We start from the raw sequence: 19,847 nt of genomic DNA, 5'->3' as shown, positions 1-19,847 counted from the left end.
GGACTGTGAATGGATCTCAGAGCGCACTGAGCGGCGTGTCGCGTTAGCAATAGAGAGATAAACATGGAGCGAAATGTTGGGTCGCTGCAGGAGCAGGCCCTGAAGAGAAAGGAGAGGCTGAAAGCTTTAAGAGATAAACAACTTTATGTGAGTGTCTTGTCTGCCGATGTCTGGTTTCTTTCATGGCCGACATCATAAACAGTTTGGTTGGTGAGTTAGCGTTAGCCGACTTAGCTTGTAGCTAACAACGTTAGCATAAATCGTAACTTTGTTTTGTGGCTTTGTTGTCGTCCTGTTAGAGCATGTGGCTTTGGATATTTATTTAAAATGTAATGTATTTAATGTGTAATTCCTACAGTGTGTTTGTAGGTCTGCTTTGCTTGTTAATGAGTCGCTAAATTATTTGTTAAATATTTTTTTAGAGAGAAGATAACAAAGTGATTGAAGCTCTACTCAATAATACTATTATTCATTTGAACATCTTAGTCATCTCTTATACAATTAATGAGAACTTTAACATAGTTTATAAGTGAAACGCACTCCTGGCTGAATATGATCAGCTTCACCTGAAGTGGTCAGCAAAGACATGCGTGTTACACTAACAGGATCAATGAGCTTATAGATCTGCAGGGAAATACTATAACCAAACACAAGTCATAATGTTAAACAATTTTATCAGCAATGCACTTAGTGGTGTTTTGTATCCACATATACAATTACATTTTTCTCTACAGACAGATGTATTTCCTTGTATTTTGGTTGATGTTCAGCACTACATTTAATAGATGGGGCCTCAATATCTTGCTGACAAGCAGCAGTAAAGGATGCAGGTGGCTGCAGGGAGAGAGCACTGACTATGCAGAAGGATATCTTCTTCATGAAAGTAATCAGAATAATTTTATTAATAAGAGAAAGTGTCTGTTGTTCAGTATTTAATGACAAAAGCACAGTTTCTCTGAAATACATCAGAAATATAGGGCTGCCACTTGCAGTAAAGGTCTCGGTATATAATGGGACACAATGGGATATTTTGCAGATTGGGACATTGAGGAATAGGTCAAAAATAATCAGTCTGAAGACATCTGGGAATTTCCACTGAATGTAACTTCTTTCATAAAAGTATTGTATTAAATCAAGCGTTTTTAAGAGTTTTTGAAACTTGCCTAATTGTAATATGCTTGTCAATTCAGTTGCACGAAAGATGAAAAACTGTAACTGTAGAATCTGTGTGGAAAATATTTTCAAGTAGGAATCAAACACAGCAAAATAACCAGCACCACTACAACACTTTATATTTGAATTTTTATTTATGTGTAAGAAATGTTTGAAAAGTCATCTTTTCAGTTCGACCTAGATCAAAAGGACATGAGCAACGTTTTCCAGTGACTATACACATTTCACCTTTTTAAACATGTGACATGTTATTCTGCGCCTCTGCTATAGCGATTTTTCAATTCTGACTATGAATTCTTCTGGCAACAGTAAACCGTGTTCAATGTGCAGTTTGACCAGAGTGTGTTTTACTAAGCTTGTGTTCAGGAGTGGCATACTGGGTTTGACTAGCAATGTCTGATAAATGACTGTTGACATTCCTGAAGCTGGGGCTGTTTTCCTTTTGTACTAAACTTCAAGAATGAGTCAGTCCCCTGAATTGTTCTAGCATGTGGACAGGAAGTGTCTTTAGGAAAATACAAGATGGGAGGGGTTCAATATCCTTTATCACTTTTCACATGGGGTCAAAATAATTTTGTCCGCATTTCTGCAAGCCTAGTTCATCATGTATCTGTCATTTTAATGATGGCATTATGATTTTAACAGGGGCAGGAAGACGGGGAGCCAGAGAACAAAAAGGCTTCACTAGAGGAGACTACTGAAGAAAAGCACAGGTTGGTTCATCACACAATCCACATTAACAGCCTTGTGATCCACAGCATCAGGCTGTTATTTTTTTTTAACCCAATTATTTATTAAACCATGTCATTATTTCTTTAACTTTTAGTCTCTCTTGCTTGCCCCTTCAGCTGAATTAGTTAGCGCTGCTCAAACTGAACTGAAACCGATATGGCCGCACACCATCAGAGCGTTTATCTACCCTTTATCTCATCGCCATCTTCTTGTAACACTGTATTGCATGTCTCCGTGCAGGTCACGAGATGCAGTGTTTACACTGGGCTGCATCACAGCCTCCTGCCATTAGCTGCTCAAATATCCTGCAGCTTACTCAACCTTGTGTTAGCCGGTTTGAAGGAGCAGCCATCTTTCCTGTCCTACAGGACCTTTTCTCCATTGTTTATATTTAATGACAGCGCTGAGGGAGTGCCGCTGTACTTCCTCCAGTCCAACAGGACAGATCTCTCTCATGCGCATGAACAAAGCTGCAGACTTGAAATGCTTAATTTGGATATTTGACATTGAAGCAAAAAGTTCAAAGTTCTTTTTTCAGTGCTTTGCTAAATCAAGATACACATTGGTAGCAGGATGTGTAATGTATCTTGTATTAATATTTAAATAGGGCAATCCAGGCATAAACGAACACAACAATCAACATGTTTACCCTGAAGTTGCTGCTACTCAAATGAATGATGCACAAGAAGACCGTAGAATTTGGCCAGATAGTTTGTCAGCTTCCTGTGTGTTATCATACATTCCTCCAAGCATGTTCCACAAAATGCACCAATGGGCACCATGCAGCTTTTCCTGTTACATCTTGTTAAGTGTTGTCAGGGCTTCTGTTTTTTTATTTTAAGATAGACCGATAGGCAAGTCAATTTTAAATTAGAGGAAATGGCAAATAACATTCAAGGAAGTTCAAAAGCCTCTTAAATATTGATATGACTAATTACACGCTAGCTTTAACAATCTCTTTGGCTCATGTGTAAATAAAAAGGCAGCTTGTTTTTGGAAGATTATTGTGCTCTGGTGAATGGAGCAGGTAGCATGATATCAGTGTAAACAACACTGCTGCACCCACTCAGCCCCAATTCACTCTAAACATTTTGAGAGAGCCACACTTGGGTCTGTGCTCTGAATGTATCACTGGCTCTCTTTGATGCCACCGTGTTCTTGAAGTGGAAACTTGTAAACACACTTTAAAAGTGTGGCTGCATCAAACTAGGAGAGACAGTTAAGAAAAAAAAAAGGAGTCATGTCAAACTCAGCAGGCAGAAAATGTACTCGTACAGTCTGTATACAGTTTTTTGTTGGGCTAGTGTTGGAAAATGTTTCTGTCTGAAGGACGTTAATGGTTGCCATCAGATCAAAAATAAATTTGGACAACCACTACTTATTTGTTATTTTATATATTTGTCTAGCACCATCTTTAGGCCAAATGTTTTTTTATTTTTATTTTTTTTTTTACAAAAGATGATTCAATAGTGAATGAAAAACATGGCTTTCAGATGATGAAACTTGTTGATTTTAGTAATTCTCCGGCCTTTGCAAAAGTGCCACACAAACTTCCACACGATACATTGCATAATGCAGCACATTTGCAATGAAGCAATAGTAAACAATAGTGCTGGGCACATTCATGCTTCCTGGAAAAAGAACTCTCCAAATGTGTTGATTGAATTTGTGTCAACTTTATTTATTTAAGTTTTATTTCATCACAATATGATATATTGAAGGCTGATAAATGACAGCCTGTAGTTAGTCCTGGACGGATGCCTTCCGGCTACTTTAAGCAAACTTGCTGTCAGGGCATCTGGACTTTGTAGTGCTGCGGCTGTTATTTAATTAATTGGATTACAGTTTTATATATATATATATATATATATATATATATATATATATATATAGTTAATATTGTATTATTTAATTAATTGTGACTTCTGTATGATAATCCCATTTTAAGGATGCGATGGATAGAAAGACATATTCCTCTTTAGCAGACTTCCAGGAGGCCTAGAAATAGATTTGTGAAGTAAGAGCATGGCTAGCATTCCTGCCCATACCCATACAAGGCATGCGTCTGTCTGTTGGCAGCAGGGGTTGGATGAATGTATCGTGAGTGTTCCCTCGAGCCTCATCACAAATCCATGTTAAGCTCAGAACAGCTGTTAACGCTCTTGGTCAGACAATGGTTTACCTCTGCCTCTGGACTTACATATGTATAATCTGCAGAGATGTGAGGGAATCTTGCCAATAATTTCTCCTTGCATAGATGTGATGAAAGACTACGTAATTCAACATCAAGGACAGCATTCCTCAGCTGTTTGCTGCTCTCCGCAAGTCTGTCCTTAGGAGCAGGTGGAACATGTTAATCAGACGTGCTCATAGGAATAAAGAGGGACATTATACCCAACCTCCTCTAGACATTAGATGTGCAGCTGTGAAGGGTTTGCAGATGGTCTTTTATGCTCCCTAATCTTCAATGGATTATATTTGTCTACACTGCCACCTCCTGGACGGTCACATTAGTGTGGAAAAAAGAACGAGAGCGCATTGATGGCTGATGGTTTCTGTCCTCAGAGAGCTGAAGCTGAGGAATTACACTCCAGAGGATGAAGAGCTGAAGGAGAGGCAGGTGCCCAAAGCAAAACCTGCATCAGGTGAGAACTCTGCGATCGCAAACAAGCTTTGAATAACATGAACTCCGATGATTTTGATGTCACCTTGCTGTGAATACTGTAAAAATCACGTTGCCTCTAGGAAGGTCCTAGCACATGGTGAGCGGCTCAACGCTGGCCTTGATCACAGACTCCTGCTGCTAATATCACATCTCATTGATGAAAGATGATGAATATTCTTTATTCTTTGTTTGCAGTGGAGGATAAAGTAAAAGACCAGTTAGATGCAGCTAATCCAGAGCCCATCATTGAAGAAGTGGTGAGTACCCCTTTCTGTATAGATGTGATTTATTTTGTTGAAGAAGCATAGATGTTGCAGTTGCCTTATTCAGCTGTTTCCTTACCTCAGGATTTGGCCAACCTCGCCCCGAGAAAACCAGACTGGTAAGACGATTTTGAAAATTATTTAACAACCTGCATGGCGCATAATATCTTGGCATGATTATAGATTTGTTTCCGACATTGTCTTTTCCTTGTGACTCTGAATCTAGGGATCTAAAGCGTGATGTTGCAAAGAAACTGGAGAAGTTGGAGAGGAGAACACAGAGAGCGATCGCCGAGCTCATCAGTTAGTATTTCATCTTTTTGTGTTTTATCTTTTCCTGACACCACAGAGACGAGCATGTGTGAGCCAGGCGTGAATTATTAGGCTAATTGCTTTGGGGTTTACAGATTCCCCAGAGCCTTGAAGCCATCTGATAGCATCAATGGTGCGATTCCTCCACTGATGTGTGAACCGCATTCTAATAATAGGCATGCACTCTAATGGAAAACAACACAACTATTAATTAATATTTAAACATTGTTCTGTGTTCTCAAAATGACTCAATTCGTAGGTTTATAGTTGCATGTTAACATAAGCAGCGGTCATTTCTTTCAGTTGGGATTTAACTTTCTGTGCAAACACAGACAGCATTACAGCTACATGTTGATGTGAATTAAAACATGGCAGTGGGCGGAATTTACTGTTGTTGTGAAAATAAAATAAAAAACATTGTTAAATTAGCTCAGTGTTGAAAGTAACTCTGCAGTCTGCTAGCAGAGTGTTCTCTCTGTTGGTGGGACAACAGGAATGCTTGGTTACAGGAAGTCACTGGTGCATTCACCCTGAATAAGACCGTAACCAGAGCTATGGCCAATAAGCAGCAATTACACATAAATGCAATGAGTGATCATAGAATTCAGTGACTACATAAATCAGATTGACAGTGAGTGTTTGTGTGTGTCCAGGGGACCGTCTGCGAGGCAGTGAAGACGAGTTGGCCGCAGCGGTGGGAGCAGCAGGATTGGAAGAGGGTGACTCGGACTGAACCCAAGATGTGACCGGTTTAAAAAATAAAAAAAATTTAAAAAAGGGACTCCGAGGGATTGCCTTGGTTTACTGGGACTGTACCGTCACATCTGTGTTGTGCTCACAGAGACGGCTACTTTCCTCGATGCAGAGAGTAAAGTAATGTTTTCAGTCAGGTCTTCATTTCCCCTTGTGAGTCCTGCCTTGTATCATTGCACTAGTCCATATTAATATGTAGTCATACATTCTGTGTACGTGGTTTATTGATGTCTCAGTGGAAATGCAACATCAATATTTTGCTGTAAATTTTACATTTTCAAGTAAAATAATGTGACTTTTTCAAATTGCTGATTATTATTTTCATGCATTTTGCATTTATTTGGAAGTAGGTGTGGGCAATATCACGGCTTATGTTATCATATTGTGATATTATACAGTACGGAAAATTCCTAATCACACTGATGCTAAAATCTTTATAAAAATAATATTTAATGTAATTGATTAGAGATATATAAAAAAAATAATTCCCTCAAGCAATCCTGCCAACTTGCCTCACACACCCAGTGGTGTTTAAGGGATAGCAGTTGAGGTTATGTTTCACGCCTAATTATTTATACATACATTTATGCCTAAGTGTTTTGCCGCTGAGCATCCAATAATAGAAGACACTTTTTAAATACATCATATTTATTCAGAAAACAATCTGAAAATTCAGTCTCTAAACATCATCAAGTGACCCCTATGCACTCATGATAGTTACTGCAACATTAATGTCTTGCTACGGTTGAATCGGGTGATAAATAGAGGAACTTTGAACAGATGAGACATTTTTGGTATGACATTCACTAGTGATATCTATTGCAAGCACCTAAATACCTGTCATGAACTGAAATGTTCCTATTCTTTCCCAATAAAGTGCATCGTTGGTCTATGTAGGCCCAAGCTGTCCCCTCAATAAGGAGGGTATTGCACAGTTCATTATAGTACCACTCTTAATACAAGGCCAGCTGCTCCTTCAAATGCTTTCCTCTATTCTCAAAAGGCAAATGACCAAGAATCTAAAGAGAAACAGAAAGCATTCAAACACGGCTCTTCTGAAGTTCACAAAAACTACACGAATATGTGACTTAAGTGTCGTTGAAATGATTAATAGCCCATACTTTGACTAGAAAACAGATTCTCCTACGCATTACAATCTTCAAAAATATATACAACATTGGAGATGACGCTTACAGAGCACAGACATTTATAGCAAGATGATTAATAGTGTAAAAACGGAAGTTGTTGATAATGTGGCTCTGGAAAGCTCGTTGAAGCTGTTTGAACATGACGCTGCTCTAAATACTTTTGAGATCAGCGAGAAAAGCTGATCAGATGAATCCTGGATTTTGGTATTTAGTAAAAGGAAACATATTCTAGTTCAAGGAAGCGTCAAATCTTAGACCGTGCGGGAGTCAGAGGTTGTTTTGGCACATTTAGAGTGGAAGAATATATATTCCTGCATGCAGATGATAAAAGGTTATCACTTGTCAGAAGCAGAAAATGGCAACGAGGAGGCCTCAATACCAAACCGCAAGAGGTTGGCATTCGAATGACACGCAGACCTCCACAGATTTAGCCCTTGAGCAGGATTGCTGTTGATGCTGTAGCGTTTATGATTGGTTGGTCGGGTGGGTGACAATCTGAAGGGTGCAATTATGGCTACCTGGTCATCACTGGGAACAGGAAGTTGCTGATTCAAGGCTATCAGTCGCACTGTCCACCAGATTCAATCTTCCTGGCTGCAGGACCTAGTTCCACCTTGCACACCCTCTGGGCAAACTTCAGTGAGCACAATGTCTCTCCCACGTTACTCTCCAGAGCAGACACCTTTAGTGGAAACAAAATAGAGGATCATAACATGCATCAATGAAGACTTGAAATTGAATTACCTGCCAATGTGTCTCATATACATATATATACACGTTTAGATCAGTGATCTCACCTGCACCACCATGACAGTCTTGCTGCCTTTGCCCAGTGAGTCTTGTAATAAGTACGTAAGGCGGGAGTTCCTGAACGGGATATGAGTGTGACGAGCTCTCAGCGCCTGTATAACGTCCCCCAGTGACAGAAGGGAGCGGTTGATATTCTGGGCCTCTTTCAGCCTCTCTCCCTCTGCACCAGACTTCCATACCCTCTCCGAGCCAGCCAGGTCCACCAGGTTCAACTTGCCTGACGAAAGAAAAGTTAAATCATCGTAAAAGTGAAATGAAGAAAATCCTCTCTGGATCCCTGTATCTTACTGAATCCTGATCAGAAGCTTCTCTATTGTACTTTTTCTCTTTATTCTCTCTCTCAGCATTACCTTTGCCAAAATAAATTCCCAATGATATCCCTTGGACTATTATATTTTGTATTTAGCATTATGCAGTAGCTAGACTTGTTAAATACAACTTAAATGTCGCAGGAGAAACACATGCGTGACTGACCGGTGGTTTTTGAGCCAGTGGCAAGGTCAGTTCCCTGAACAGTGATGCAGAGCAGAGCATGGGAGCGGGAGCTATGCTGGTTCATCTGAGTGCCGAAAGTGATCCTGTTCCTTCGGGCCGTCGCCAAAATCTTAACAAGAACAAGAATAATTAGCATAAATGTCCCAATTTATTGATATAGTGATTGATAATTCAGTACAGATTGTTTAAAATACACGGTGTCACCTTCTTGATGTGCTGAAAGCTCTTAACCTCGATGACCCGGAGGCCCGGCACATGCAGCTGCCCTGTTCCATCCGGGTTGATCTTAATGTCCAGTTTATCTCCATCCTTACTCAGCAGGTCTCTGAGGAACACAACATGAGGCCAACAATAAAACAAGTAACTATGAGTAGGTCTGGTATATTGCAGACTAAAAAGGCGCAGCATACAGTACCTTAGCACCTCGTTGTAGATCTCCACAGAGCTGACGGTGACCGTGTAAGACCACATGTCCTTCCTCTCCTCAATCTCACTGAAGAGATGTTTCAGGGCTCGCTGGTTGATGCCCGGGTTCTCCACGCTGCCCTGAAAATCAAATGATAGTTAGCCTTCAGCCTACAGTATGGCCCAGTACTTGTGATGGTATGTTCAGTGGCTCTAATATCTGTTATTACTCTTTGGCTACAATAATAGATAGATAATGCTGTAAACCTAGAGAGTATACCTCCATTGTGTGGGTTTTTCCAGATCCAGTTTGTCCATAGGCAAATATGCAGACTTGGTAGCCATCGATGCAGGACGTCACAAGAGGCTCAATCTCCTGAAAGACCTGACAAAGAAAAAACAAAGAGTTAGAGTTCTCGTTATGGTTATGGTTATATTTCCTGCATGTGCTGCTCATTTTCAAACCTCTTCCTGTGTGGCCTGCGGGTGGAAGACCTTGTCCAGTTCAAAAAGGCGACTCTTTCCTTTGTTCAGCACATTGAGTGAGGATTCATTGTTGGGGTCCGTCGTCACCACCGCAGACTGGCCCTCCTCATGCTGGTCCTCCTTCAGCACAGGCTTCACGCGACACAGCACGCGGATGTTACCTAAAGACAGGTCGAGTTGATGATACAGATTTTATTTTCCGCAGGGTTTTTTTCTTACGTCTTCTCTGCATACCCTTAAGCTCCACCAGCTGCTCGTGGTACTTCCTGCGCAGTGCAACCTCCTTCCTATATTTATCCAGGAGATCTTTGTTGGCCTCAGACATCTCACTAAGAGCTGCTGAAATCTGAAAGAAACACAGCAACATAGTGCAAAAACATTCTTTACTAGGCTTGTGTATTGGGTCAGATTTAGCACCTAAATGCATTGTGTTGACCTCACGATGTGATATCATGTACAGACCTGTTTTTTTGCTTCACTGATAGCTGCTCCGTAAAAGTCTGAGAAGTTTCGAACCTGGCTCCTCAGACTGGTGTAGTCTGTTTTCATGGAGCGTAAAGTTGGAGGGAGTGCAGTCAGACGCTTCTGCAAGCCTGACACAAATAAATAGTAAGAATCAAACAAAAGTGTTGAACTATCTCTTGAAAGACTAAGATTCTTTTTTTCTTTCTTCTCTTTCTTTCGGGGGGGGGGGGGGGTCATTATTTGGTGTAACTTACTGAAAAACTTGTCCTGCAGGTTCTGAAAGTGCTCGGCTGAGCAGGTGGCTGCAGCCTTCACAGCCTCCTCCTTCCTCTCCTCCAAGTGGCCAATCTCTTTCAACAGCTCCTCTCTCAGTTTACTGATTTCTCGCTCATACGCTGCAATCTGCAAAAGGTGTAGCACAGCAATGTGTCAATCTGTCAGCTCGACTGGTCCAACCTGTGGAGGCTCAGCTCTGCAATGAGTTCATATGTCAATTACATTGATTTTACAGCAGAATTTGTGAATTTACAACAGCTAAGTGTAAACTTTCTCTTTCTGCCTTTAATGTGTGGTTTGTTTGACGCTCTGGACTTTTCCAATTCTGTCTCTTTAATTTTTTGTCTTCTTCTTTATATTCTGAGTAGAGTATTAGCACCAGGAGGACCATTTGGGATTTGTTGCCTGTTTGCTTGCCTCCTAGTTTCCAGCAGCCAACAGTAATAACACATGTGCTGATGGTTATTTCACATTATTATGGAGCATTATTGCAATTCATGTCCAACCTGTTACTGCTTGAGACGCGTAAAAAAAATGGTGTAGCACAATTATTTACTTACTAAATGTAGATCACCAAAGTATACAGTTTTATACTGCATGTTAAAATCAGTTTAATCTGTGTATGAATACTCACACCAAACTGGTTAAATATGAATTCAATGGCCTCTGTTTGTTACCTTGTGCTGCAGATTACAGCTGTATTCATCGGACTTCCTGATATGTTCCTCCAGCTGTTTGCACCGCTCATTCTGATTGGACAGTTTATCGGACAGCAGCTCATTCCTCTGTCTGGCTTTGGTCAGCTGCTTCAATGTGGCCGGTGATTCCACCTCCACAGTCTGGGTGACATACTGAGAGAGGAAACACATTTCATTAGTGTAATCTCGTCAATTATTCCCTCTTCGTATTCAACATTGTTGCGTTTTTAGTTAACACGTCTCACTCTAAGGTAAGATTTACCTTCACCACTGGCTCCTTGCCTCTCTCTCTGTCCAACTCCAGCTGCAGCTCCCTCACTCGGTCCTCTCGTTTCCTCAGCTCCTCTCCTCTCCTCCACTCGCTTTGTTCGCTCTGTCGCTCCAGTTGTGAGAGCTGCTCAGCACGCTGCTGTAAAGACATCTCCAGCTGCTGCACTCTGCTGCGGAGGTTTTCATTCTCCTAGCCGAGGACACATAAAACAAAGTACATTTTAAAATATTTGTGTTTCCAGTTACTGATGGCTGCCTTGGGAGCACGTGTGTCAGCCCTCGGCTGTGTTGGTCCACCTCACCTTGATGAGCATGGTGCTGGACTGGGAGGGGATGGTTGACAGCTGCTGCAGGAGGCCTTGGGTTACGCTCAGGTTCTGCTTCAGACTCTCGTTCTCTGCTGACAGACACAGAACCCGCTTCTCTGAGTCTGTTGCCCCCTGAGGAAATGAAACACGAGGTTCAGCTTAACAATGAGAGATGCATCAAAACCAGAGTTCCTCACACTTCTTTTAGATGAGATTTATAAGGTCATATAAGGTGTGCTGACTGTGTGGCATATGTACAGCATGGCCTTTCATAGGGTGTATGTGGGCAGCTGTGGCAGCTTTTCTGATGATGTGGAAAGGGACATGACAAATGATTAAATCAATAGTTCACATTGCTTACGGTGGCTGTTCTCAGTCTTGAAAGCTCCTCCTCGCGCTCCTCGATGCAACTCTTGAGCTCATCGATCTGTGCAAGAAATGCGAAGGGTTAAAAGTGTAACAGAGGATGCCTTTTGAAGATTTAGTTCCATTACATTTTATTTGAACACTCCACAACTCCAAATGGATATAGCATTTGGGGTTGAACTAATATGAAGCCTACCTGCTGTTGAAAGGCCTGTATACGAGAGTGTCTGTCCTTTTCCTTCTGCTCCAGCTGTGAGTGCAGCAGACGGAGTTCTCCTCTCAGCTGACTCCTTTCCCCCTGCAGACCGTACAGAGACTCAACCAGCCTGTGAACACCAGCTTGGGTCCCTGCATCACTGCTGGACTCGCCTGGGGGACATTACATAAGCAAGACTATAAATCAGCCTTTGCATCATCACCGGCACCCTGAATACTGACGCATAACTAACACAAAATAACCGTAATCATATTACGTTATCTTCTGACCCCTATTCATATTACGCCACTTAGAAATAGAACCAGCCAATATCCTTTAACTTCCTCTGACCGTTTTTTTTCAGTTGATGCTTGTGCGTGTGTAATATTAAAGAACATTAAGTATGCACTAAGAGCTCTTTTACACACAGCAAGAAACGTGAAAGTCTGCAGAGGGACTGAGATAGCTCTGTACGTTTTAAATTAGCAGCTTGAAAAGATACAAAACGTACTTCCTCCAACTGAAAAACAGATGATATAGATTAAAAATATATATATTTTCTTGTTTTTCGTAATTATATACTCACTAAAAGATCACAACATCGCCAAAATGCACTTGTGGTGGAAATACTGCACATCAATGATGCATCAATTATGTCTGCAAGTTGCATTACAGTAAACAAACAAACCAAACCACCTTGTAACACTAGGGACATGAACTTCAGTCTAATTTTAGACCAACACAAGTACATGTGACGCCTGGCATGTGTAAGACCTTGCAAGTGCTTTTGCCGGGACTAAAACAGCACTCTAAGCCATGTTTTATTCATGACAGAGAGCCACACGAGAGTCAATAGCCGAGTATCAAAGACCTGCGCCACAGAATGATGTAACTTTGTCCTGTGACTAACGAGAGTCGGTGCGTATGAGGTCCTTTCCTTAAATACATACAACCCTATCTGGCTATGGCCCACATTATCATACATCATGACATATTTCTCTGAGGCTGTATCAGTGAGAGTCAGGACCGGAATATGATCTGTCTACAGCTTCATGCACTTGTTAACACGCTGTACATATGCAAAGAAAAGTGATGTCGGACAGGGCATTTGGTATCGCTACCTGAAACACAGCAGATACCAACATCTAAAGCTTTGAGGTCAATCCCAGCTGCAACATGCTGGTCTGGTTTCTTGACCAACACCAACATAAATCTAATCAGCCTGCTCCACTGCTGATGACTGCATTCTTCTATAAAAAGGTATACAGTGTGTTCCTGGTCGAAGAAAAATCAAATCTAAGGTGAACCAACGATGGAAAAAACACCTTGTAATACACTGAAGTGAACGATGCAGGACATTGTTTTAAGAATTAATGACTCCCAGCAATGGAAACAGTAATGGAAAATTACAGGATTTCACGAAAAAAAAAGCTCTGATCTATATTATGTAACCCAGTGGATGTGCACCTATTATGGCGAGCATGTGAAATTGGCTTTATTTATTCATTGTCCTTCTAATCCATCTTTTTCCATCCATCAGATGATCACATCTGCACTAAAGACAATCGTATCAGCTTAAATCTACCTGTAGTCCACAAGGCCATTTTCTGCTTCTCCTTTCACACAAACCAATCTACTTCAGTGTGTGGTTATTAAAACAGCCTCTTGACCTCTAACTCCCTCTTTTTCATCATCCATACACCCACCACATGAAATGTAAACCCAAACCTTCTTGCACCTTAATTTCCCCCTCGCCGCATCCATTATTTCTCAACCGCCTCCTTCCCTTTCTCCCTTTCTCCCTCACCCTCGCTCAGCGGACTGGGCGTCTGTTGCTGGCTGATGGCCTCCTCCAGGCTGCTGATGATGCTGCTCTTGTCCCTGAGGCGCTGGCGGTATGACGCTCGCAGGGCCTTCATCTGGCGGCGGTGCTGAACGCGGTGCCTCTTCAGCTGGACCCGGTATTGGTCAGCCTGCTGCTGCAGCTGCTGGAAGTGAGAGTACTGCTCCAGAAAACTCAGCAAGTGGGACATCACCGCTACCAGGGGAGACTCTGTCAACTGGACAGAACAGAAGCACACACACATACGAAGCTTAACGTAGAAGAAGCTCCAATTTAGGGAACTGCTCATTAATCTATCAGGTGAGCAGCTCAATCAAGCTGATGACACAGTTTTGCTACCTTTCCTGTGGTTTCCATCTGGATCTGTGAGGCCCTCCTCTTCTCAGCCTCTTGCTTAAAGGACAGAAAAGCAGCCAGAGGAGTGCATGCTGGGATTTCCGGGCCTTCTCCCTCAGCTTCATCACTCAGAGACATTTCATCGCTGTCACTGCTACTGCCTGGATGACAAAAATAAAATCGCATGAACATAAAGTCATAAGTGAGTAAAGGAATGTATGTACTAAATAATCAATTAGTAGAAACTATCCATATCATAAATATTGTATCATTCTTCTATATCATATAACAGCCTTTATGTTGGACTATAAATAAAAGCTATTTGAGCACTCACTGGATTCACCATGCTGAACACCAGCCTTTTTTCTTATTTTGGAGGTGTGGCCATTTTTCCTCCTGCTCCCTGTTTCCATGGAAACAGGTCTTGACTCCTGAGCAAAGCAACATGCATAAGGGTCAGACAATAGACTAATACGATAATAGGCATAATATTTATACATTGCACCCATAGAAAGGCACACAAAAGGCAGAACAATGACACCACCAATGTCCTCATCATATAAATTAGAGCCTTTTTGTACGTTTTACGTCAGGTGGTAGATGACGCATGCATGATCCCAGAAAAAAAATATATTTTTCCCGACAGAGGAACCCCAATGCTGGACATGATGTGGCTAGACCTACGTCTGAGGAAGATCCCCGCGCCCCCTCCAAAGCCTCATCCTCCTCCTTTTTAAAGACAGTGTAGAAGATGTAGACTAAGAGAGAGTAGAAGGCGTACATCTCTACACCGTCCAAGCCCCCCTGTAAATGATAGATTAATTAAATAATCACATATATCTATATCATGCAGCAGAAAAGCAGACACAATTATATTCCTCACCCTGATAAATGGTAACACTCGAGTCTCAACGATAATCAAAGGATGCATGAATGTAAAAAGTAGTCTCGATCGACACATTAGGACTTCTCAAGAGACGACATTATGTTTCTATATTAACTGTGAACCCACTCAATCATGCTGAAATATATTTCTTTTTTTACCTTATCACATATCTTTTCCTCTTTGATGACGACAATCTGACATCCAAGACATTTGTATTCCCCCTTCACACTCCATCTGTGTTGTCAATGACACATCTTCCCATGCAGCACTTGTTCTCAAAGCTGCAACAGCATGTGTGTGCGCCTCCCTCTGTGCTGTTCTCCTCTTTCTCCTCCTCTCCCTGCTCCATCTACAGGCTGCATCTGCAGCGAGCATGCTCAGTGCAGTTTCCTGATCCGCTGCAGTGGAGGAGTGACAGATTCGGGTTGGTGCCGATACCAGCAGACAAAGAAAGAGGTGGATGAGACGTGCCAGGTTCCAGGTGCTCATAAAAATCAAACTACAGCATACGGCAGGTGAAAATATTGAGTCATATGTCCATGTGTGTCCAACCATCGGACACGTTAACTTTTAAATTCAATGTAAAATGACATTACTGGAGTGTTTTTTTATTATAATGTATTTGGTATCAACCAAAAGCAATTAAATGAGAATAAATACATGAGACATTTCTAAACTTGTAAATACTTCCATATTGCCAAAAAATAAAGACATGAACATGCAACATGATTACCATTATCATTCTGGAAACCCTAAATTCACAAGCAGTACAAACTGTTTCCTGTGGTCTGAAGAAGGCACTGTCCCACAGACAGGAACACAGCCAAAGATGTGTGTGTGTGTTATACTGCAGTAAACTCACAACTCTGAAATCCTGAGAGAGAATCTGCAGTGTCCCCTACAAATATCTGGAAAGAATATTAATATATTGCAAGGACAACACTGTGGACAAAGTAAGTAATAAAAAAAGTGCCTGAATAAGTATCAAATGAGGATGAGGTAAACGCAGAGGAGCTTAGACCACTGCAGATATTCAAACAGCGATAGCGCTGAGGCTGCAGAACAAATAGGCAGCTGGATGTTTTTTGAATCTAGAAAAATAAAACTGCGAGAGAGACATGTAGGCGGTGTGGATAGCCTACAAGTGAGTAGAGCCTGCTTGACATTCTTGGAAATAATCACATAGCAAATTAAAATGCACACATTTTGAAATTGAAATGCATAATAAATGTAATCAGGGCACTCAATATGTCTAAAAAGGTTATTGTTGCATCCCAGTGTTACTAGTTGTAAAGTGTGGTCACATACTCTCATGCAAATAAGTTGTTTCAGTGGTATCTGTGTGTGCTTTTAGATACAGTAAAACATCCACATGGTAGTATTAAATGGTAGTACTCCAGTTTGACTTTTCTTTACCATGCAGACAATTTTACTTTTCACTTAAAAACACAAAGCATGATCCTGTATGATAAACATCCTATTAGTTTTTCATTTTTACACCCATATGTAAAAGCAGAATATTCTGTAGTGCATGTAGACTCAAATTCAGGAACTAATACGGCAACTAACATTTTTTTTCTTTGTTGTTGTATATTGTTTTGATTGACCAATTAATCAAGTTATCTACAAATTGAAAAATCTGTAATTTCCAAAACACAAAGGTGAAATCTTCAAATAGCTTGTCTTAACAGTTCATTTGCACTCTGAGCTCATCAAGCCAAATTCATAATATTTGTTCTCATGACAATGGAAATAAAAGGAATACAACTCAAATCTTCCTCACAAATATCCTGAAATGCTTTTTAAATTAGGCACATTGTTTTTTTTGCACAGGTCCATTGGTCTCCCACCAAAGATCTCTACTGGTTTACTAAATGCCTATGTTACATCGGTCAGTCACATCCATCAGAAACTTGCTGACTGCCTGTGTGGAGGCCCAACAGCCAACAGACATGGAGCCCTTTAACAGACACTTGGTGAGACCCTCAGTTGCAGCTGGAGAAATGAGTGGAGCAAAAGTGTTTGTTCCGACCCTCTGAGCCACGAGCAACGGGAGGCTGAGGGCCACACCGCCAAAGGCCCCTAAAGCATTACCGGCAAACAGACACACCGTCAAGCAGCAGGACAGGGAAGACAAACCCAGGCAGCGGGTCATAAGCGTGAGAGTGTCTGCTGTGAGCCAGTCACTCAATCCCAGCAGCATACAGGAACCACAAAGGAGAATGTGTGCCGTGTTGTGGTCTTCACTGAGCCAAAGGAAGTCAAAGGCGAAGAGCGCTGGAGCCAAAACCTCGCTGGCCCACTCTGCTTCTCTCTGGATAGAGGCGAGGTATGAGCTGGAGGGAAGCAAGATGCAAAGGGCTGCAGAGAGTCCAAGCAGGAAGAGGCCTACTGAAGGAGCTCTGTGGTCCTGCAGAGAGAGGTAAAAGCAGAGACAGTAGCACAATTAAAAAGTGAGACATTTTACAGATGGATTTATTGATTGGCTATTTTCTAACCAAAAATAACATAGATATCAGCATTCGGGGGGCAAAAATACACATTCATTACTTATTACAAATAAGCAGTTTTGTGTCAAAATACTTAACAGATTAAAAAAAATAAAAAGCATACATTTGTTTACCAATTATTTAGTAGTAGTGAAAAATACCCATGAAAGTGACAATGAAACGACTTGTTTTGCCCAACCAAAAGTCCCAAATCAAAAGATAAACATTATAAAGAAAATGTAGAACATCCTCACTTTTGAGAAGCTGCAACCAGAGAATGTTTGGCAATTTTGCGTGAAAAAAAACGCCTAAAAAAAGAGCACTACTTTAACAATATGATAGATTATTTGTGTGTACATCATCTAGCATTAATTGATAAATCAACCAAGGTTTCTAAAAGTGTGTTAGTAAGTTTCAACATCATCTACCGACGTGGCACAATAGTGAATGGCACCGACCTTAAAGAGCCTGTAAGAAGAGTACAATGCTGTGGCAGACAACATGATGTTGCAACAAGATGTTGTGAACCACTCTGTCACAGACGCCATTGATTCTGAGGACGAGTGACACTCCTGTCAACACGAACGGCAACAGGTCATGTTGTTTCTAATGAATGTGTCTAAACAAAGTTACTGCAACTGTCGCACGAGTCTGAATATCGGATAGTGTTTTATGAAGTCAGCTCAACACAGAGACCAAACTTGGGGAAGGGAACACTTGCAGGTTTGTTTTGACACGTGACGTAAAGTCCGGATATGGACAGTGCGCATGCTCAAAGAGTTGCCTTCCTTGCTCCTCGTAAACTCTGCTACTGTACCAGCGGTTACCGTAAAATGTACCAATTATATTTTGTTTTGTAAATTAGCGTTACTTAAGTATTGAGTCATACAGTTTTATTATTTTCTAATGCAATTTTACTTTTTTTTAAATGTGAGACTGCTCTAAAAATAATGTTTAACTTAAGACACATTTACAACCCTGTATTTTATATTTCTGCATTACACATACATTTTAAATAGTGCTGCAGCCAACACACTTTGATTGTTGTAAGACTACCATATCAGGTTATGTGAATTAAAGGTACATTCATATCTAGCAGTCTGGCAAACAGGATTTAGTCAATGAAATAAAAAACAATGCATTATAAAGTGTCTTATTTCCTCCCACAGTAACGTCCCCTGAAGGCAGCTTCAGTTCGAAAAGTATGGCGGCGGAGTGTTTGACAACCATAACAGAGCCATGGATACGGGAGAGATTACAGCTAAAACATCCGTGTCTTGGTAATATTATGTCACGATCATACACATGTTGTGTTGGAGTAAATATAAATTTGATTACGGGTTAAGTTGCAGTTTAGCTGTTGTCATATAAAACAGAATAAACTAGATTAGCTAACTAGTTACTTTCCCTGAGCTAACGGAAGCTAAAAAAAGCACTTATCTAACGTTAACTGTCGCTGCAAATGATTCAGCGCAGTCTCATTTCTACATGAAACTCTTTACAGGTGATGTCCGCTCACTGAGCCTCCCGGGAACTTCAGAAGAGAAGATAAGAAGTCTGGGAAACGCACTGAATAACTTTGTCCGTCTTAAGTCTCTGGACCTCTCCTGCAATGTGCTTGTCTCCATTGAGGTAACGTTAGGTTGTGTGTGTGTGTGTGTGTGTGTGTGTGTGTGTATTTAAATGTATGTAACGTTTTATATATATATGTGTGTGTGTGTGTGTGTGTGTGTGTGTGTGTGTGTGTGTGTGTGTGTGTGTGTGTGTGTGTGTGTGTGTGTGTGTGTGTGTGTGTGTGTGTGTGTGTGTGTGTGTGTGTGTGTGTGTGTGTGTGTGTGTGTGTGTGTGTGTGTGTGTGTGTGTGTGTGTGTGTGTGTGTGTGTGTGTGTGTGTGTGTGTGTGTGTGTGCATTGGGAACATCACGTTTGTCTCCATTGAGGTAACATTAGGTTGTGTGTGTGTGTGTATTTAAATGTATGTAACGTTTTATATATATATATATATATACACATACACATATATATATATACATATATATATATATATATATATGTGTGTGTGTATATACATATATATATATATATATATATGTGTGTGTATATATGTATGTATGTGTATATATATATATGTGTGTGTGTGTGTGTGTGTGTGTGTGTGTGCATTGGGAACATCACGTTTGTTAGCCTAGATAGATCTTGCACCATCTCATTCATTCACATTGCTCATTTTATAAAAGTTGCCATTAAAATAACAAAAATGACAATGGGTAACATGCAATACAATAATATTTAATTTAAACATTAAAGTTTGTTCTTGATTTGGATATCTCCATTAATTGTGCATCCGTGGAAAACGTTTCTCATGTCCCCTTCGTCTCTGATGACATCGCTTCCGACCACTCTTGCTCTCTTTTCCGGTGACTCTGTGTTGAAGTGCCTTCTCCAGCAAGGATATTACTCCCATGCTGTCTTT

The 19,847-nt window shown here is 40.9% G+C and overlaps 3 protein-coding genes across 7 annotated transcripts in view; 2 read left to right on the top strand and 1 right to left on the bottom strand.

Annotated features, from left to right (window-relative positions):
* ccdc12 (coiled-coil domain containing 12) lies at nucleotides 1-6,203 on the top strand. The gene is made up of 7 exons (XM_034552943.1): nucleotides 1-147; nucleotides 1,819-1,886; nucleotides 4,471-4,550; nucleotides 4,766-4,827; nucleotides 4,918-4,952; nucleotides 5,060-5,136; nucleotides 5,799-6,203. Exons 1-7 carry the CDS (start codon nucleotides 64-66, stop codon nucleotides 5,876-5,878), a joined length of 486 nt encoding a protein of 161 aa, XP_034408834.1. The 5' UTR covers nucleotides 1-63; the 3' UTR covers nucleotides 5,879-6,203.
* Nucleotides 6,204-6,534: 331 nt separating this feature from the next.
* si:ch211-257p13.3 (kinesin-like protein KIFC3) overlaps nucleotides 6,535-19,847 on the bottom strand; it is a 16,210-nt gene continuing 2,897 nt past the window's right edge. The window contains exons 1-22 of one of the 3 annotated variants that reach the window (XM_034552937.1): nucleotides 17,834-18,111; nucleotides 15,749-17,296; nucleotides 15,045-15,284; nucleotides 14,685-14,804; nucleotides 14,335-14,431; nucleotides 14,004-14,161; nucleotides 13,629-13,881; nucleotides 11,822-11,994; nucleotides 11,621-11,686; nucleotides 11,254-11,391; nucleotides 10,944-11,141; nucleotides 10,661-10,834; nucleotides 9,962-10,109; nucleotides 9,705-9,835; nucleotides 9,477-9,588; nucleotides 9,222-9,403; nucleotides 9,037-9,141; nucleotides 8,767-8,897; nucleotides 8,556-8,676; nucleotides 8,331-8,460; nucleotides 7,844-8,073; nucleotides 6,535-7,728 (exon numbers count right to left, since the gene is read on the bottom strand). In XM_034552937.1, coding sequence (XP_034408828.1) covers nucleotides 7,606-7,728; nucleotides 7,844-8,073; nucleotides 8,331-8,460; nucleotides 8,556-8,676; nucleotides 8,767-8,897; nucleotides 9,037-9,141; nucleotides 9,222-9,403; nucleotides 9,477-9,588; nucleotides 9,705-9,835; nucleotides 9,962-10,109; nucleotides 10,661-10,834; nucleotides 10,944-11,141; nucleotides 11,254-11,391; nucleotides 11,621-11,686; nucleotides 11,822-11,994; nucleotides 13,629-13,881; nucleotides 14,004-14,161; nucleotides 14,335-14,431; nucleotides 14,685-14,783 — 2,769 coding nt within the window. In that variant the 5' untranslated portion in view covers nucleotides 14,784-14,804; nucleotides 15,045-15,284; nucleotides 15,749-17,296; nucleotides 17,834-18,111 and the 3' untranslated portion in view covers nucleotides 6,535-7,605. Of the gene's footprint in view, nucleotides 7,729-7,843; nucleotides 8,074-8,330; nucleotides 8,461-8,555; nucleotides 8,677-8,766; nucleotides 8,898-9,036; nucleotides 9,142-9,221; nucleotides 9,404-9,476; nucleotides 9,589-9,704; nucleotides 9,836-9,961; nucleotides 10,110-10,660; nucleotides 10,835-10,943; nucleotides 11,142-11,253; nucleotides 11,392-11,620; nucleotides 11,687-11,821; nucleotides 11,995-13,628; nucleotides 13,882-14,003; nucleotides 14,162-14,334; nucleotides 14,432-14,684; nucleotides 14,805-15,044; nucleotides 17,297-17,833; nucleotides 18,112-19,847 lie in introns of those variants that run through there. The other 2 variants (XM_034552936.1, XM_034552938.1) reach the window with 2 other exon arrangements.
* cep72 (centrosomal protein 72) overlaps nucleotides 18,559-19,847 on the top strand; it is an 8,243-nt gene continuing 6,954 nt past the window's right edge. For 2 of the 3 annotated variants that reach the window (XM_034552939.1, XM_034552940.1), the window contains exons 1-2: nucleotides 18,561-18,655; nucleotides 18,880-19,007. In XM_034552939.1, coding sequence (XP_034408830.1) covers nucleotides 18,580-18,655; nucleotides 18,880-19,007 — 204 coding nt within the window. In that variant the 5' untranslated portion in view covers nucleotides 18,561-18,579. Of the gene's footprint in view, nucleotides 18,656-18,879; nucleotides 19,008-19,847 lie in introns of all 3 variants that reach the window. The other variant, XM_034552941.1, reaches the window with a different exon arrangement.

The sequence above is a fragment of the Cyclopterus lumpus genome, chromosome 16 (genome assembly GCF_009769545.1).
Source record: "Cyclopterus lumpus isolate fCycLum1 chromosome 16, fCycLum1.pri, whole genome shotgun sequence".
Taxonomy (NCBI): Eukaryota; Metazoa; Chordata; class Actinopteri; order Perciformes; family Cyclopteridae; genus Cyclopterus; species Cyclopterus lumpus.
The sequence above is the reverse complement of the archived record's forward strand: the minus strand, read 5'-3'. Positions and strand labels throughout refer to the sequence as shown.